Here is a 12,643-nt window from a genome sequence, read left to right on the forward strand (position 1 = left end):
CCTTTTACGGCACCTGATATCCCGGTGCCACCAGGACATTACAAGTCCTGGCGGATCGGGAAGTAAGGCGCCGGATAATTTTGTTCCCCACTCCTGAGTGGGGAGACGGAAGCACCAGCCCCATTGCTAACGTGCCAGTGCTTGTGGCAAGACTGCCTACCGGGACCGATGTACCCAGCAGTTCAGAACTGCCGGGCTTAACGTACCCTGCAGGCAGACTTGTAGTGTCATGGTCCGTAAAGGGTGCCAGTAAGTTGCTACCGGAACCCTTATTTCCAGACCGCCAGACTTGTAATCAGGCCCACTAATTTAGTACATGGTTTTAAATGCTAATCTTCGGCTATGCACCCATGCTACAGCTGCATGGTAACCCTTATGCACGACTTTCCATAGGTCCCCAGCCCCACCCTGATGCAGCTCATCATTGCCCCGAACAAAAACTATTTTAATGTGTAGCACTCCAACGTGCTGTGCATAAGATAGTCATGCCATAAAACCCCAAATAAATATCAGCGAGATACATATGGAGAGTGTGTTAATATATGAATAGAGCAAGATACTACGAGCAGACACTATATATACAGTCATGGGGAGTAAAAATATGATAGTATAAACCTTATGTGGATTCCAAAGAGATTCCATAGAGGGACCGGGGACAGACACACACACACAGACACAGACACACACAAAGACACACACACACACAGACACACACAAAGACACACACACACACAGATAGGCGGATATTGGCAAGGGAAATGTCCTCAAGCTTTTACAGGCAATTGACGTTAATCCAGTAAAGAAAATGTGAAAACAATATTACCTACAGGCGAACAAAGTGGGTGCGCAAGATAAGGAGGATAAAGCAGAAACCCTAAAAGGGATGTAACTCGGGAGTTCTTTATAATTACACTGAAGCCCAGCAAGCGCCCAATCCACAACTGCTGTTACGATTGCTGTTGTCTGCACTAAGTCCAAATATCGGACAAGACAAGCAATGACGATCTACTAACTAGACGACTTGAGAACATTCATAAGGCAATGAAAATCTCCTGGGAAGCCCACCATGGCTTCCAATCACACAAGAGCACAACGTGGCTGCAATAACCATGGAGATGACTGTGATCAAAGGCAAAGCAATCAGACAGCTGGTGGCATGCGTTGCAATCCCCAATATCTACCCTCACCCATGCAGGAAAAGAAAGGAGGGAAATAGTAGTGGAAACCGGAACACTCCCAAATCAATCAAGCTCAAGAAACTGGGTTCACGGGAAATCAGAGCTAGGTTGAAAAGCTAGGCTCAGCAATACATAGGGTTCTTAAACCGGCCAGAAAGCAGAAAACACTGATAATCACAGCAAAAGTTACATTTCATTAGTACCCGGCGAGTGACAATCGGATTGTTACACACAATCTGATTGGCTCTCGCTGAGGCTTTACCAGACGCAGATCCCTCGAAGCTTAAGCTTCCTTCACATCCCCGGCGGGGGTGTGTGGAAACCCCTCCGCCAATGAGGAGGCTCGGAACAGGGTAACCCCTGCTCCGAGCCACCACACGGCTGGAGGCTGCCATCCTCCCCCGCCGGGGATTCAGGTAATTGTTTTCTCTGCCCACCCAAACAATCCCCTCCCTGCCCTCCCAACCCCATTTACCTTCTTTTTGCTCAGTTTTCAAGAGTGAACGCGCTGCGAACACTTCTGTCCCCATTGTGTCTGCTCCCAATGGTTGCCATGGAAAGGGAAACAGACTCTGTTTTCCCTTCCCCAGTGGCAATTTTTTTTTGTTTTCTGTTCGAAACGCTGCAGTGTTTCGGAACAGAAAAAGAATGCTATTAGTACCCCGGGGTACTAACAGCAATAAGCCCCTCGCTGCGGGGGCATTACTGAGTCAGGTAATGCCCCGGGGCCTTCGTTAAGGTCCTCGCCGGCCCCGGGGCATTACCTGACTCAGTAATGTCCCCGCGGCTCGGGCCTATTGCTTAATTAAGATCTGGAACCAGGAAAAAAGGTACTAGGATCTAGGAACAAGAGGATCAGTCAAAGCACGAGCATTGCCTCAACGATCAATGTTGGAATAAAGCAAAGAGTCTTTTAAAAGCTGGCTAATGACCAGCTGCCTCAACTGTGATCATTGCTGGCACCAGGCAGCCACAGGCAATCTGGTCCCTCACCCATCCTCGCCCTGACATGGTACAGATAGAGTTTGTGCATTCTGAGAAATGTGGTCCTTAGAATACAAAAGCATGCGGGCCACCACAATCCTGAACACGATCGATCCAGATGGAAAGGGAATTCTGGAATGTAATCCTTATGTTGTACTGTCAGTGCAACATCAACTTTCCCTAAACCTAACCATCACCATCATTCTCTTATCACCCCTTGAGTAGGCTTTTTACTCCAATGGGAATTAGATGTTCGAGTTGTTTTCTCCATTCTGTGGAAGTTATATGATGTAAGAATAATTCAAACAAAATCATGCTTTTTTGGCATTCACCCAATTCAAGTCTTTCTTAAATCTCTAAAAATACTCAGGCTTCATGCTTGGGTCATCACGGCTTGGCATGTAGTTGTCTGTTGGGCATCAGCATGGGAACTTCAAGTGTGCTATCCTGAGTTTCTCTTGTTAGTGCCAGCTTTAAACCTCTAATACAAGGCATATCTGTGACGGATTTGGCTTTATGCATAAGGAACAGGAAAGGTTGCAAATATTCTAGACAATTGCATTTGAGTCCATTTTTGCTCATACTGGGTCCAACACCCCTTCGTCAGGATCAGCATTTGTATACTGGTAAGCGTGTATATGTCAGCCGTAGCATGGTAAACTATTGCCTTTAGTTACACTCTAGTACACTATTGCCAGGTTATCTTGCTTACTATTTGGATGTTTTATTTCCTTGCAGTACCTTGGATGTCCTTATAAGCTTGAACAATGGGCAGACTCCCATCACCAGTGCCATAACCATCACTGCCTCACACTGCGTAAGTAGACATTGCCTTATGTCAATAGGATACTAGCAGTAGCATTCTGCCCCCCTCCATGTACCACCAAACTCCCTTTACTTTGCAATTCCTGTTTAATTTTGTCATTATGTTTTCTCTTCCTCCCTTTTTTTAAAAAAAGGTTTTTATTAAATTTTACAAACAAACAAACAATAAACCAAACAAACAGTGCATGTTCCAACAGTTTCAATACACTTTTTAAACTTCCTAACCACTACTCCCTCTACCCCACCCCCCTTGCGAGTCTATTGCATTGAACCTTCAGTTCCCACACCCTGTGGTTCGGTCATCTCCTCCACAGGCTCAGTCGGGTCGTCCAATGACCCAAACAGTCCGGCTATCAGTGATTTCCAGGCCATCAGGGACTCATTCTCCTCCTCCCCCCCATTGCTACACGCTTCTTGCCATGCCGTGGTTTCGGCTTCTGCCCATTTTTGCAAGTCTTTCCACCACACCTCTATCCTCGGCACATGGAATGACTTCCGTCCCATGGCAATCCTCCTTTTTGCTAGCACATAAGCCAGGTCCCTTAGTTTGCTTACGTGCCTGAGTTTCTGTGGTCTTGGGAACCCCCCCAGCAGACAGGCCCACACCGTATCCACTACTATCTTGACCCCTCTTCCTTCTAGTTTCTCCTTTACACCCCTCCAGAACCTCTCTATGATCGGGCATGACCAGAACACATGCACCATGCCCGCGTTCTCTTCGTCACATTTGGGGCATGCTTGCCGACCTGCAATCTCGAACCTCGATATCCTCCAAGGCGTCATGTAAGCCCTGTGTGTTATGTACAACTTTATCTGTTTGAGCCTCGCGTTTCTAGACACCTTCTTATGATACCCCTGCACCCTTTCCCACATCCCATCTCCCATTTGGGCCCCAACCTCCGTTTCCCAGTCCATTCTCAACTGCGTGACCTCCTTCCCCACTTTGGACATCAACATCTCATACAGTCTGGAAATCTCATGACCCCCCTCAGCTATATCATATATCACGTCTATGGTGGCATCCAATTCTTCCTCCAATACAGTTTCAGGCCATGTTCTCTTAATCCTCTGTACCATTCTGTGGTACGTAATGTACGGGCCTTCATGCAACCCAGCTACTTCCCGCAGCCCCTCAAAAGTAACACTAGAGCCCTCCTGCCAGATGTCCCCCATCGTTGCCACCCCAGGCGGTTCCCAGTGGGTCCGGAGTATCAGTCGCAGCTGAGCGTCCGCCCCTCTCAATACTACCAATGGCATCTGCGGTGAGCATGGGGACGGGTCCCCCATCATTTGGCATGCCCTGCGCCACACCTTCCACCCTAGTAGCATCATTTTAGGGCGCCTCCCCATTTCCGCTCTGGGTGCCCACATGACTTCTTTCAAGTAAAAAGGTGCACAATCACGCCCAAACAACCTGTGTTCGGAGGTCTCTTCATCAGATAGCCATTTGGCAACATACTGCAACTGGCTCGCCACATAGTATGCCTCGTAGTTGGGCAGCTTAATTCCCCCTTTGTCATGGAAGTTCTGAAGCTTCCACAACGCCACTCTGTTTCGCATGCCGTGCCACAGAAAGTCCCTACACATGCTATTTAGTTTGGTAAAAAAACCCTAGGAATCAGGTACTGTATATTCCCGAAGTAATGTAGGAGCCTCGGCAGGACCACCATCTTTAGCATCGCTCCCCGCCCCATCATCGCCAGAGGCAGCTTCGCCCAAAACCGCATGCACTTCTCAATGTTTCTAAAGGCTACTTCTGTGTTACACTTATGCTCCTCTTCCACAGTGTGGTATATATTTATCCCCGAGTACCGAAACGTGCGAACTGCCCATGGTACTTGCAATACAGGTAATCGCTCCGATGGAATCCCCTTGTACCCCCCCAATGGGAACATGCTGGACATCTGGCGATTCACTGCTATACCAGACAACACCGCATATCTCTCCATCACTTCTAGGATGTACTGGAGATTTTCTTCTGGGAATCGTAGGTACAGTAGCATGTCATCTGCGTATAGGGAAATCAGGTGCCGCTCCCCTTTCACCTCAATGTCTATAGTGTCATATTGTTGCCTCAGATAGATCGCAAGAGGTTCCAGGGCCAGTATGTAGAGGATAGGAGACCACGGGCATCCCTGTCTAGTACCCCTGCTAAGCTGCCACCTCTCTGATATCACAGATCCTGTCTTAACTATAGCCAGCGGTTCACTGTACAAAATCTTCGCGCACCTCACATAGCCAGGCCCTAACCCATAGTGCTTCAGGGCCGCCAGCAGCCATGCCCACTTGACAGAGTCAAAGGCCTTGATCGCATCCAAGGACACGACTGCCATTTCCTCATCCCTTCCACTGCCAAACTCAATAATCCTCTGGAGTCGCCTATGATTATTGGTGATGTTTCTATGGGGGACATAGCCCGTTTGATCCGAATGTATTAACTTGCTAATGACCCTCTTCAGTCTATTCGCCAAGACTGCAGTTAATATTTTGCCGTCTTGGTTCAGCATTGACACAGGTCTAAAGGAACCACAGCTACGCCCAGGTTTATTTGGTTTAGGGCGAGGTACTATGACAGCCTCTCTCAGTGACTCCGGTAAGCGGCCCATCTCGAATACTTTGTTTATCATTTCTAGCAGCGGGGGGAGGACCTCTTCTATATATACCTTATAAAATTTGCTAGGGAGCCCATCTGTCCCCGGGGTCTTACTAGTAGGCAACTGCATCACCACCTCCCCAAGTTCTTCCAGGGTAATCGGGGAGTCCAATTCCTCTCTTTCCTCCTCGCTTATCTTGGGCAGCCCCATATCCTCCAGAGTTTCCTCTATCATTACACGGCTGCTGTCCCCATCTTCCCCGTATGACACTTTATAATAATCCACAAACGCTTGATTAACTCCCTCCTGGGTATCCTCTACGCTACCATCTTCCCTCTCTATAGTTCTAATTGTGGATCTGGGGGTCTCGCTCTTATATAACCACGCCAAAAGTCTCCCCGGTTTATCACCTCCCACATGCTGTCTCTCTATGTACCTTTTATAATTAAGGTTACACAACCTCTCCCAGTATTTCGCACATTTTTGCTGTAGCTTAAGTATCAAATCTAGTTTCTCTGCTGTGTCGTCACCGGTTTTTAAGGCCTCTTCCAATTTTGCTTCCGTCTCCCTCAGTTCAGCCGAAACCCCCCCTGTAGGCCCTTGGATTTCGCCATGGCCGCCCCCCTCATGACAACCTTAAAGGCCTCCCATAAGGTCCCCACCGAGTCCACACTCCCAGTGTTGGTTTCAAAATAGTTTACTATCTCCTCCCGCAAGTCCTCTCTAAAGAAGGGGTCCCTCAACGCCGCCGCTCGTAGGCGCCATGTCGGGATCCTCGCCCTCGGGGGGCAATATTGCCATGCAAGAATCAGTGGCGAGTGGTCCGAGAGGACCTTGGCCCTGTACTCTATGTGTGCCATCCCTGCTATCATTTCAGGTGATGCAAAGACATAGTCCAGCCTCGTTGATAACTGCTGTGGGGCCGAGTAATGCGAATAATGCCTTTCCCCAGGGTGCCACACTCTCCATGCATCTTCCAGCCCAAAGTCATCAAGCAGTGTCTGTAGCGCCCTGGCTGCAGGGGCCGGTCTATCTAATTTCCCATCCGATCTATCCACCCTCGGGTTCAGTGCGCAGCTGAAGTCCCCTCCCCAGATCACCGCGCTACCCACACACGCGCCTCGATTCGCACTCAGTGTCCTAATGTACGCCGCTCTGTTTTGGTTTGGGGCGTACGTGTTAACAATACTTATCTCCCTGTTCTCTACCAATCCCCTCAGCATAACCATCCTCCCGTCTGTTTCAGCCACCACTTGCAACCGCTGAAACGGGACATGTGGCGCTACCCATATAAGTACTCCTCTTGCGTAGGCCGAGTAAGATGAGCCCACCAACACCCCTTTCCACTTTCCCGCAATCATGTCCATCCTCTCACATGTGAGGTGGGTTTCCTGCAGCAATGCAATATCTATTTTCTGCCTGCGCAGATACAGCATAACCTTGTTCCTCTTTAAATAGCTATTAAGCCCCCGCACATTCCATGTGAGTATTTTAAGGTCCCCCATGGCCTGGTATGGTCCCGTTCCCTCCCACGCAGGTATCGTTTAGCTTCAAGTTCCAATCCAATCCATATAGGCTTGCATCCCATTCTAAAACCCCTTTACCCAAAAACACACTAAACTTCCCATTCCCTCTCACCCCGCCTCCCATCCCTTCCCCAACACTCTCCCCCCTAACTGTTGCCCAGCTCCATCCCTGGATCTCAGGCTCCCCCGCATCTAGCTCTTTCCGGCTTTCGCCTGTACTCGAAGCTCCGCAGGGTGAGGCCGCCCTAATGGCCAACCTACTACAACTATAATTCGAGGGGTAGGGTACTTCCGCCCTGCGCTCCAATAGCACATCAATTAACTACACATTGCCAAACAATTTAAATATATGTAACTGCCACTATATTCCAGTCCATCAAGTCTCTCACAATCAGCAATATGTAATCGAACATCAGCCTCCTACAGCCAGGCCTGTCGTTCTCAGCCTTCGCCTAGGCGCCCTCGGGATGTTCGCTCGCCGCCCTAGCAGTATGCATATCGTATCTGAGTCACTTTTCGCATCCATTTTGTGTCTCTTCCGTGTCTTGATCCGGGCAGCCCTGCAGATCCAGCCATGTTGTTGCTTCTTCCGGAGTGTTAAAAAAATGCAATTTGCTCTTATGTACGACCTTCAGCTTGTAGGAGTAAGTTCTCAATGTAATCAGTCGGGTCCTGGCCTTCTTCACCTTCCGGCAAGCCCACCACGCGAATATTGTTTCTCCTCGCTCTCCCCTCTGCTCGAGACTCCAAGTTGGCCACTTGTTGTTTGAGGACATGGATCTCCTTTGCATTGTTGGTGCTTGTGTCCGTGTTAGATTTCACCGCACCCTCCAGGCAGCTTGTGCGTTCCGCCAGTCCCCTGACATCTTGTCTCAACAGGGAGACTTCGATGCCCACTGCTTCAATTTTAGCTTCCAGGGAAGTGCGTAGGTCCATCATCGCAACCTCCCAAGATTCCTTCAGCTCCGTGATGGCTTCTAAAATCTGATGATTATCAGCCGCTGTGGCGCCCTCAGCCTATGCCACCGGGCCTTTGGTTGCGCTGGCCGCAGGAGACTGCTGTGTTTTCGCAAAAATATCCATCGTGGGTTGTTTGTTCTTATTCTTACCCATGGCCCCTCGCGCCGCCATATTCCGGTCTCCGTTGGGTCTCCCTAGCGTCCGAGTGTCTTCCCAACCGCAATTTCCGCTCTTTACCAACCGTCGTGGTGATCTCCAGGCAGTCGCACATCTTCTCACCGCTGCTAGTTGCTGATCAATGCCGAGCGAGCGCTGCTCGTGCTTGTCGTGGTGCGGCCTGCATTTTCACACCTCTGTTGCCCTTCGGCCCCTGCTGTCTGGGCCAGCCCCCAAGCCTCCGCGACCCAAGGCCCACAGCCCCCAGGGGTTTTGTTCCGTTCTTTCCCCGTGGCCGCCGCCTCTATTCGTCCTCTTCAGGTACCCCAGTGTCGTTTCCTTTGTTGTCGTCGTTCGTCGAGCAATTCCTCCAGACTCCCGCTTACGATTCTCTCGATCTTTACACAATGAGCAGAGCATACATTCCCGTGCGTGTGTGATCAATTCTGGAACCAATGGCGCATTTTCAAAGGTAGTTTTTCGGATCATCTGTCGGATCCTCCAGAGCTACACAGGAAGCACGTCCTACTCCATGGCTGCTCAAGCCACGCCCCCCTCTTCCTCCCTTTCTTCCTTCCTCATCCTTTCCTCTGTCTATTTTTAAAAGCGCACTCACATTCCAAAGTCACGGCCATATGTGTGTCTAAGCATCAAACTAATGTGCCAATGTTGGAGCAAGGGAATCAGAGTTGTATGCTGCCACCTGACATGTCAGTGGCAGCAAACACAAAAACACTTCCTGTAACCTGGCTGAGAAGAGAGATATTTGGAGCCCATTCAGAGCAGAAAGAGTTAGAAGATGCTACAGTCCAGCAACAGAACTAGAAGACCTCTAACATTCACAGATCCTTGTAACTGAACAAGAAAGAGGTTGTCCTAAAGAGTATGTGGTTCAATTTTACAAAGTGAGGCAGCCAAAATCAACAAACCCAGCCAAGGAAAGCAAAGTGGCTGGTCACGTCAAGTCAGGGCTCTGGAGGGCATCAAGGGGGCAGTGAGGGGTATATATGGAGTCATTCAGGAAGGATGCAGACTTGGTCCAAGGGGCTGGAATCAGTGGGGGGTAGCAGCAGGGGCAATAGTCGGAAGCAATGGCCAGGATGTAGGCGTAAGGCAAGATGTGTACCCCTTCCCATCTAGATCTATTACTTCCGGTCCCATTAGGTGCTTCTTGTGAGATTCTGTTACAGGGTTGTTACAGAGGTATGGGAATATGTCCTTATGCCAACAGACTGAACCGGGAGAGAGCTTGGTTCAATAAAATTCATCAGGGCTGACCTCTGGAGACTCCAAATGCTCTTTCAAAGCTAATTCAGTACATATAAAAGCAAGTGTATACGTCCAAGTGATCACACTGTCCTATTTACATGTTAATTATATGTAACTAATGGAAAAGCCAGTGTACACGGGCTAATGTGTGTAAATGAAGACATTTTCAGAGTGTAAATATGGTGTGTGGTGCATTTTCACATGATTTAAGTTAATAGAAAAAAGAAATGTGCAAAGCATCTTGCTCATTTTACGTGGAGGATTAGTTACCTCAAACAGAATCTCTCAGAATCCGTTGAATGTTCAACATAGTACATACAGACAATTAGCACCCTGGCCGGGGGAGCTAGCCACACAGGTGGCTCAGAACAAGGGCTGACACCACCAGTGAAAGTCAGCATTCTATGCCACCTGATGGCGGGCTCCCCTGCCCGCCATCTTGCCCCACCCAACCCTGCTTTTATTAAACCCCTCCCCCAATTTCACTTAGCTGTTGGCTGCGGCGGTGGGACTCACCGCCACAGCTGCTGCTGCTCTCGTCCCTGTTCTGGCCACCATTGAAATGGAACAGGGGCTCCGCCTTCTTTTTCCATGGCACCCATGTTGGAACGGGACGCCGCAAGGCATCCCGTGTACGGAAATAAAATACTTTCCCTTTAAAAAAAAAAAAACATTAGCATCTGTGTAGCATGCTTCACGGGACCCTCAGTGGCCTGGGCCCACCCTGTAGGTAACGGCCCAGCACCCTCATTAAGGGGAACCTCGCTTCGCTTAACTTGGGTGGCGGGCCGTTACCCACAGGGTGGTCCCGCTACCTCGGGGCATATCGCCTCATTGTATCTGCTCCTCATTTTCATGGATTCCACTTCCGAGTTTTGGGCTCAAATACATATGTTGAGGGATGTCAGAGTAATACAATTCACGTGCAGCATGATTCTCTTCATGCAACATGAAGTATGCTGTTGAAGTGGTATCCCAGTCTTGGGCCTTTTCTGCAGCTAATTGAATGGTATCATTGTTGAAATACAAATTTTTGTTCATATACACATTTTGTTCACTTGGAAGATGAACTTGAAGTTTTATCAATGTAGCATAAGGCAACAGCTCCCTCTATCGATGACAACAGGTGAAACAGGCAGTTTCTACTGCGCATGACTGCATCGGGCAAATATACACCTGGCCTTTCGTTATACAGGATGATTTCAAAAAGAAGTTTATGGGCTGCATGTTAGGTAGGGTTTTCATGAATGTGAATAATCTTCTTGAACTGTGTCAACCCCAGAACCTTTTGCTTGGACTTGGTCATAATTTGTCCTTGTCCCTAGGTGAAGGGGAATATTTTTCCCCTGTCACCTAGTCTTTTACCTTTTATTGTCTCTTCATAGTATGTTATTGGAGTTATAGTTTCCTATAATGTTTGGGCTTAGGCTGGGTTGCCCCTTTGGGCTTTCCTTTTTAATTCTCTTATTATTTCTGGGATGAACTACTGTCCTCAAAGGGTAAAGAGGGATTTTCATCCTTTTTACATTTATTTTACTGAGCCAGTACACCCCAACTTATGCGGGGTGCTGGGGGGAACACAATGCATCCCCTTTCTTACTTACCTCGTGACATTTCTGTTACAATTACAAGTTAACTTGAATGGCTGGTGGCAGTGTAACTACGTTTATGACTTTTAGTAATTATTACTCATAGGCTGTCAAACCAGCCTCAGTAATACACAGAAGGGCCACCATTCTGCTGGAATGGTGGGCTCCTTTTTTCGCTATTTCTCATTTGCTTGTTGTTTCTGAGGTCTTCTTCTGCCATTCTAGGCGGGAACGACCACGGATGAAGTGTTGTCTTTGGCGGGAATCCTCTGTATGTTGCGCCTGCCTAGGCTCCAGAGTGTCTGAGAAGACAGGAAGGGAGGGAGGAGTCCAAAACTCTGCAGCCCTTTGTCTATCATCTTGCCTGAAAGAAACCAGTTCCCAATGGGGGTTGGCTGTCCTGAATGGACAGCCACACTGCACCTGTCAGTAAACTGCAGGTAGAGTTTGCCGAAATTGTGCTGTAGTTCCCGTTTAATACACTGATCCTGGAAGCTGCTTACAAGTTGACCACTGGAACCAAATCCGAAGAGGAAGAAGAAGAAACAACTGCTGTAACCATTTCCAGCCACCGCAGAGCCTGCTGTGTAACCGGATCCTGATGTAACCCTTCCTTCCAATCGACCTTGGGGTCCCGAAAATGAAAGCCCCTACCAAAAGGCTGATGAGACACATTAGTCTCAAGAAACCTGCATTTTGAGCCATCCCATGACGTGCTGCAGCCTTGATGGGCTGCAAACCGCCAATACCCAGGGACCTCGAGCCAGTGTGTGGTGCATGGTCTTCCGAAGTTCGATTCTGTCCAAAACTTTGGTCGACTCCTTCTGGACCTCCAGAAAGACAATTTGAATCCCTGAAGTCCCCTCATCAGAGTTCAGGACTGAGAGAGTGAAGAGAATCGACCAATAATATTCTTTCTTTACCTAGCTCCTGTAAAAAGGTGCCAAATCCAGAGCCATGAGAAACCGCAAAGACTCCTTTGCTCGAAGGGCCTTCTGATTACTGCTGCTGCAAGTTCCCATCCAGTGTCCACTTCTTTCATCTGCAGACCAAGAATCCAGGGGGCGCGTCCTGTGCTGCTGCATCCTGAAGGCCTCCACCCAGAAGCTCTTCTTTTCTCCTAAGGTACTGTGTTGGCTTAGGTAATACTTACCTAAAGGTCTTGTGAGAATCCTGTGAGGCTGAGTGGGTGATTTGTGTGGTTGGGAGTTTGCCCATGCCACTTGCTCAGGCCTAATGCTGGGATGCAAATAGCAAATCATCTGTGAAGTCCCTGAACACTTCTAACTAGTTCTAAAGTGAATACCTACTTGTTTAAGAAGGTCTCCTATGGAACTGTGACTTTCCTGCAACTGAACCATATCCTGACCTGCCCACAGCTGGCTCCTAGACCACTAGGGCCTCTGAGAAAACTCATTCTATAGACTAGGGAAGGACTTTATAAGATAATGATTCTTTCTTGAAAAGCATAACAAGTGTACAAGTACTTAATATTTAAAGAAATTAGTCTGGTAACTGTATCTCTGTAATAGAATAAGTTACAAGGTGTCATTACATTTACT

General features: G+C 48.5%; 1 protein-coding gene across 1 annotated transcript in view; it reads left to right on the plus strand.

The window, feature by feature from the left end:
- Nucleotides 1-12,643, plus strand: part of ANTXR2 (ANTXR cell adhesion molecule 2) — a 491,546-nt gene that overhangs the window by 314,563 nt on the left and 164,340 nt on the right. The window contains exon 11 of the mRNA XM_069644750.1: nucleotides 2,901-2,979. Within this exon, the coding sequence (XP_069500851.1) occupies nucleotides 2,901-2,979 (79 nt within the window). The remainder of the gene's footprint in view (nucleotides 1-2,900; nucleotides 2,980-12,643) is intronic.

The sequence above is a fragment of the Ambystoma mexicanum genome, chromosome 2p, assembly GCF_040938575.1.
Source record: "Ambystoma mexicanum isolate Mex_15411 chromosome 2p, UKY_AmexF1_1, whole genome shotgun sequence".
Lineage (NCBI taxonomy): Eukaryota > Metazoa > Chordata > Amphibia > Caudata > Ambystomatidae > Ambystoma > Ambystoma mexicanum.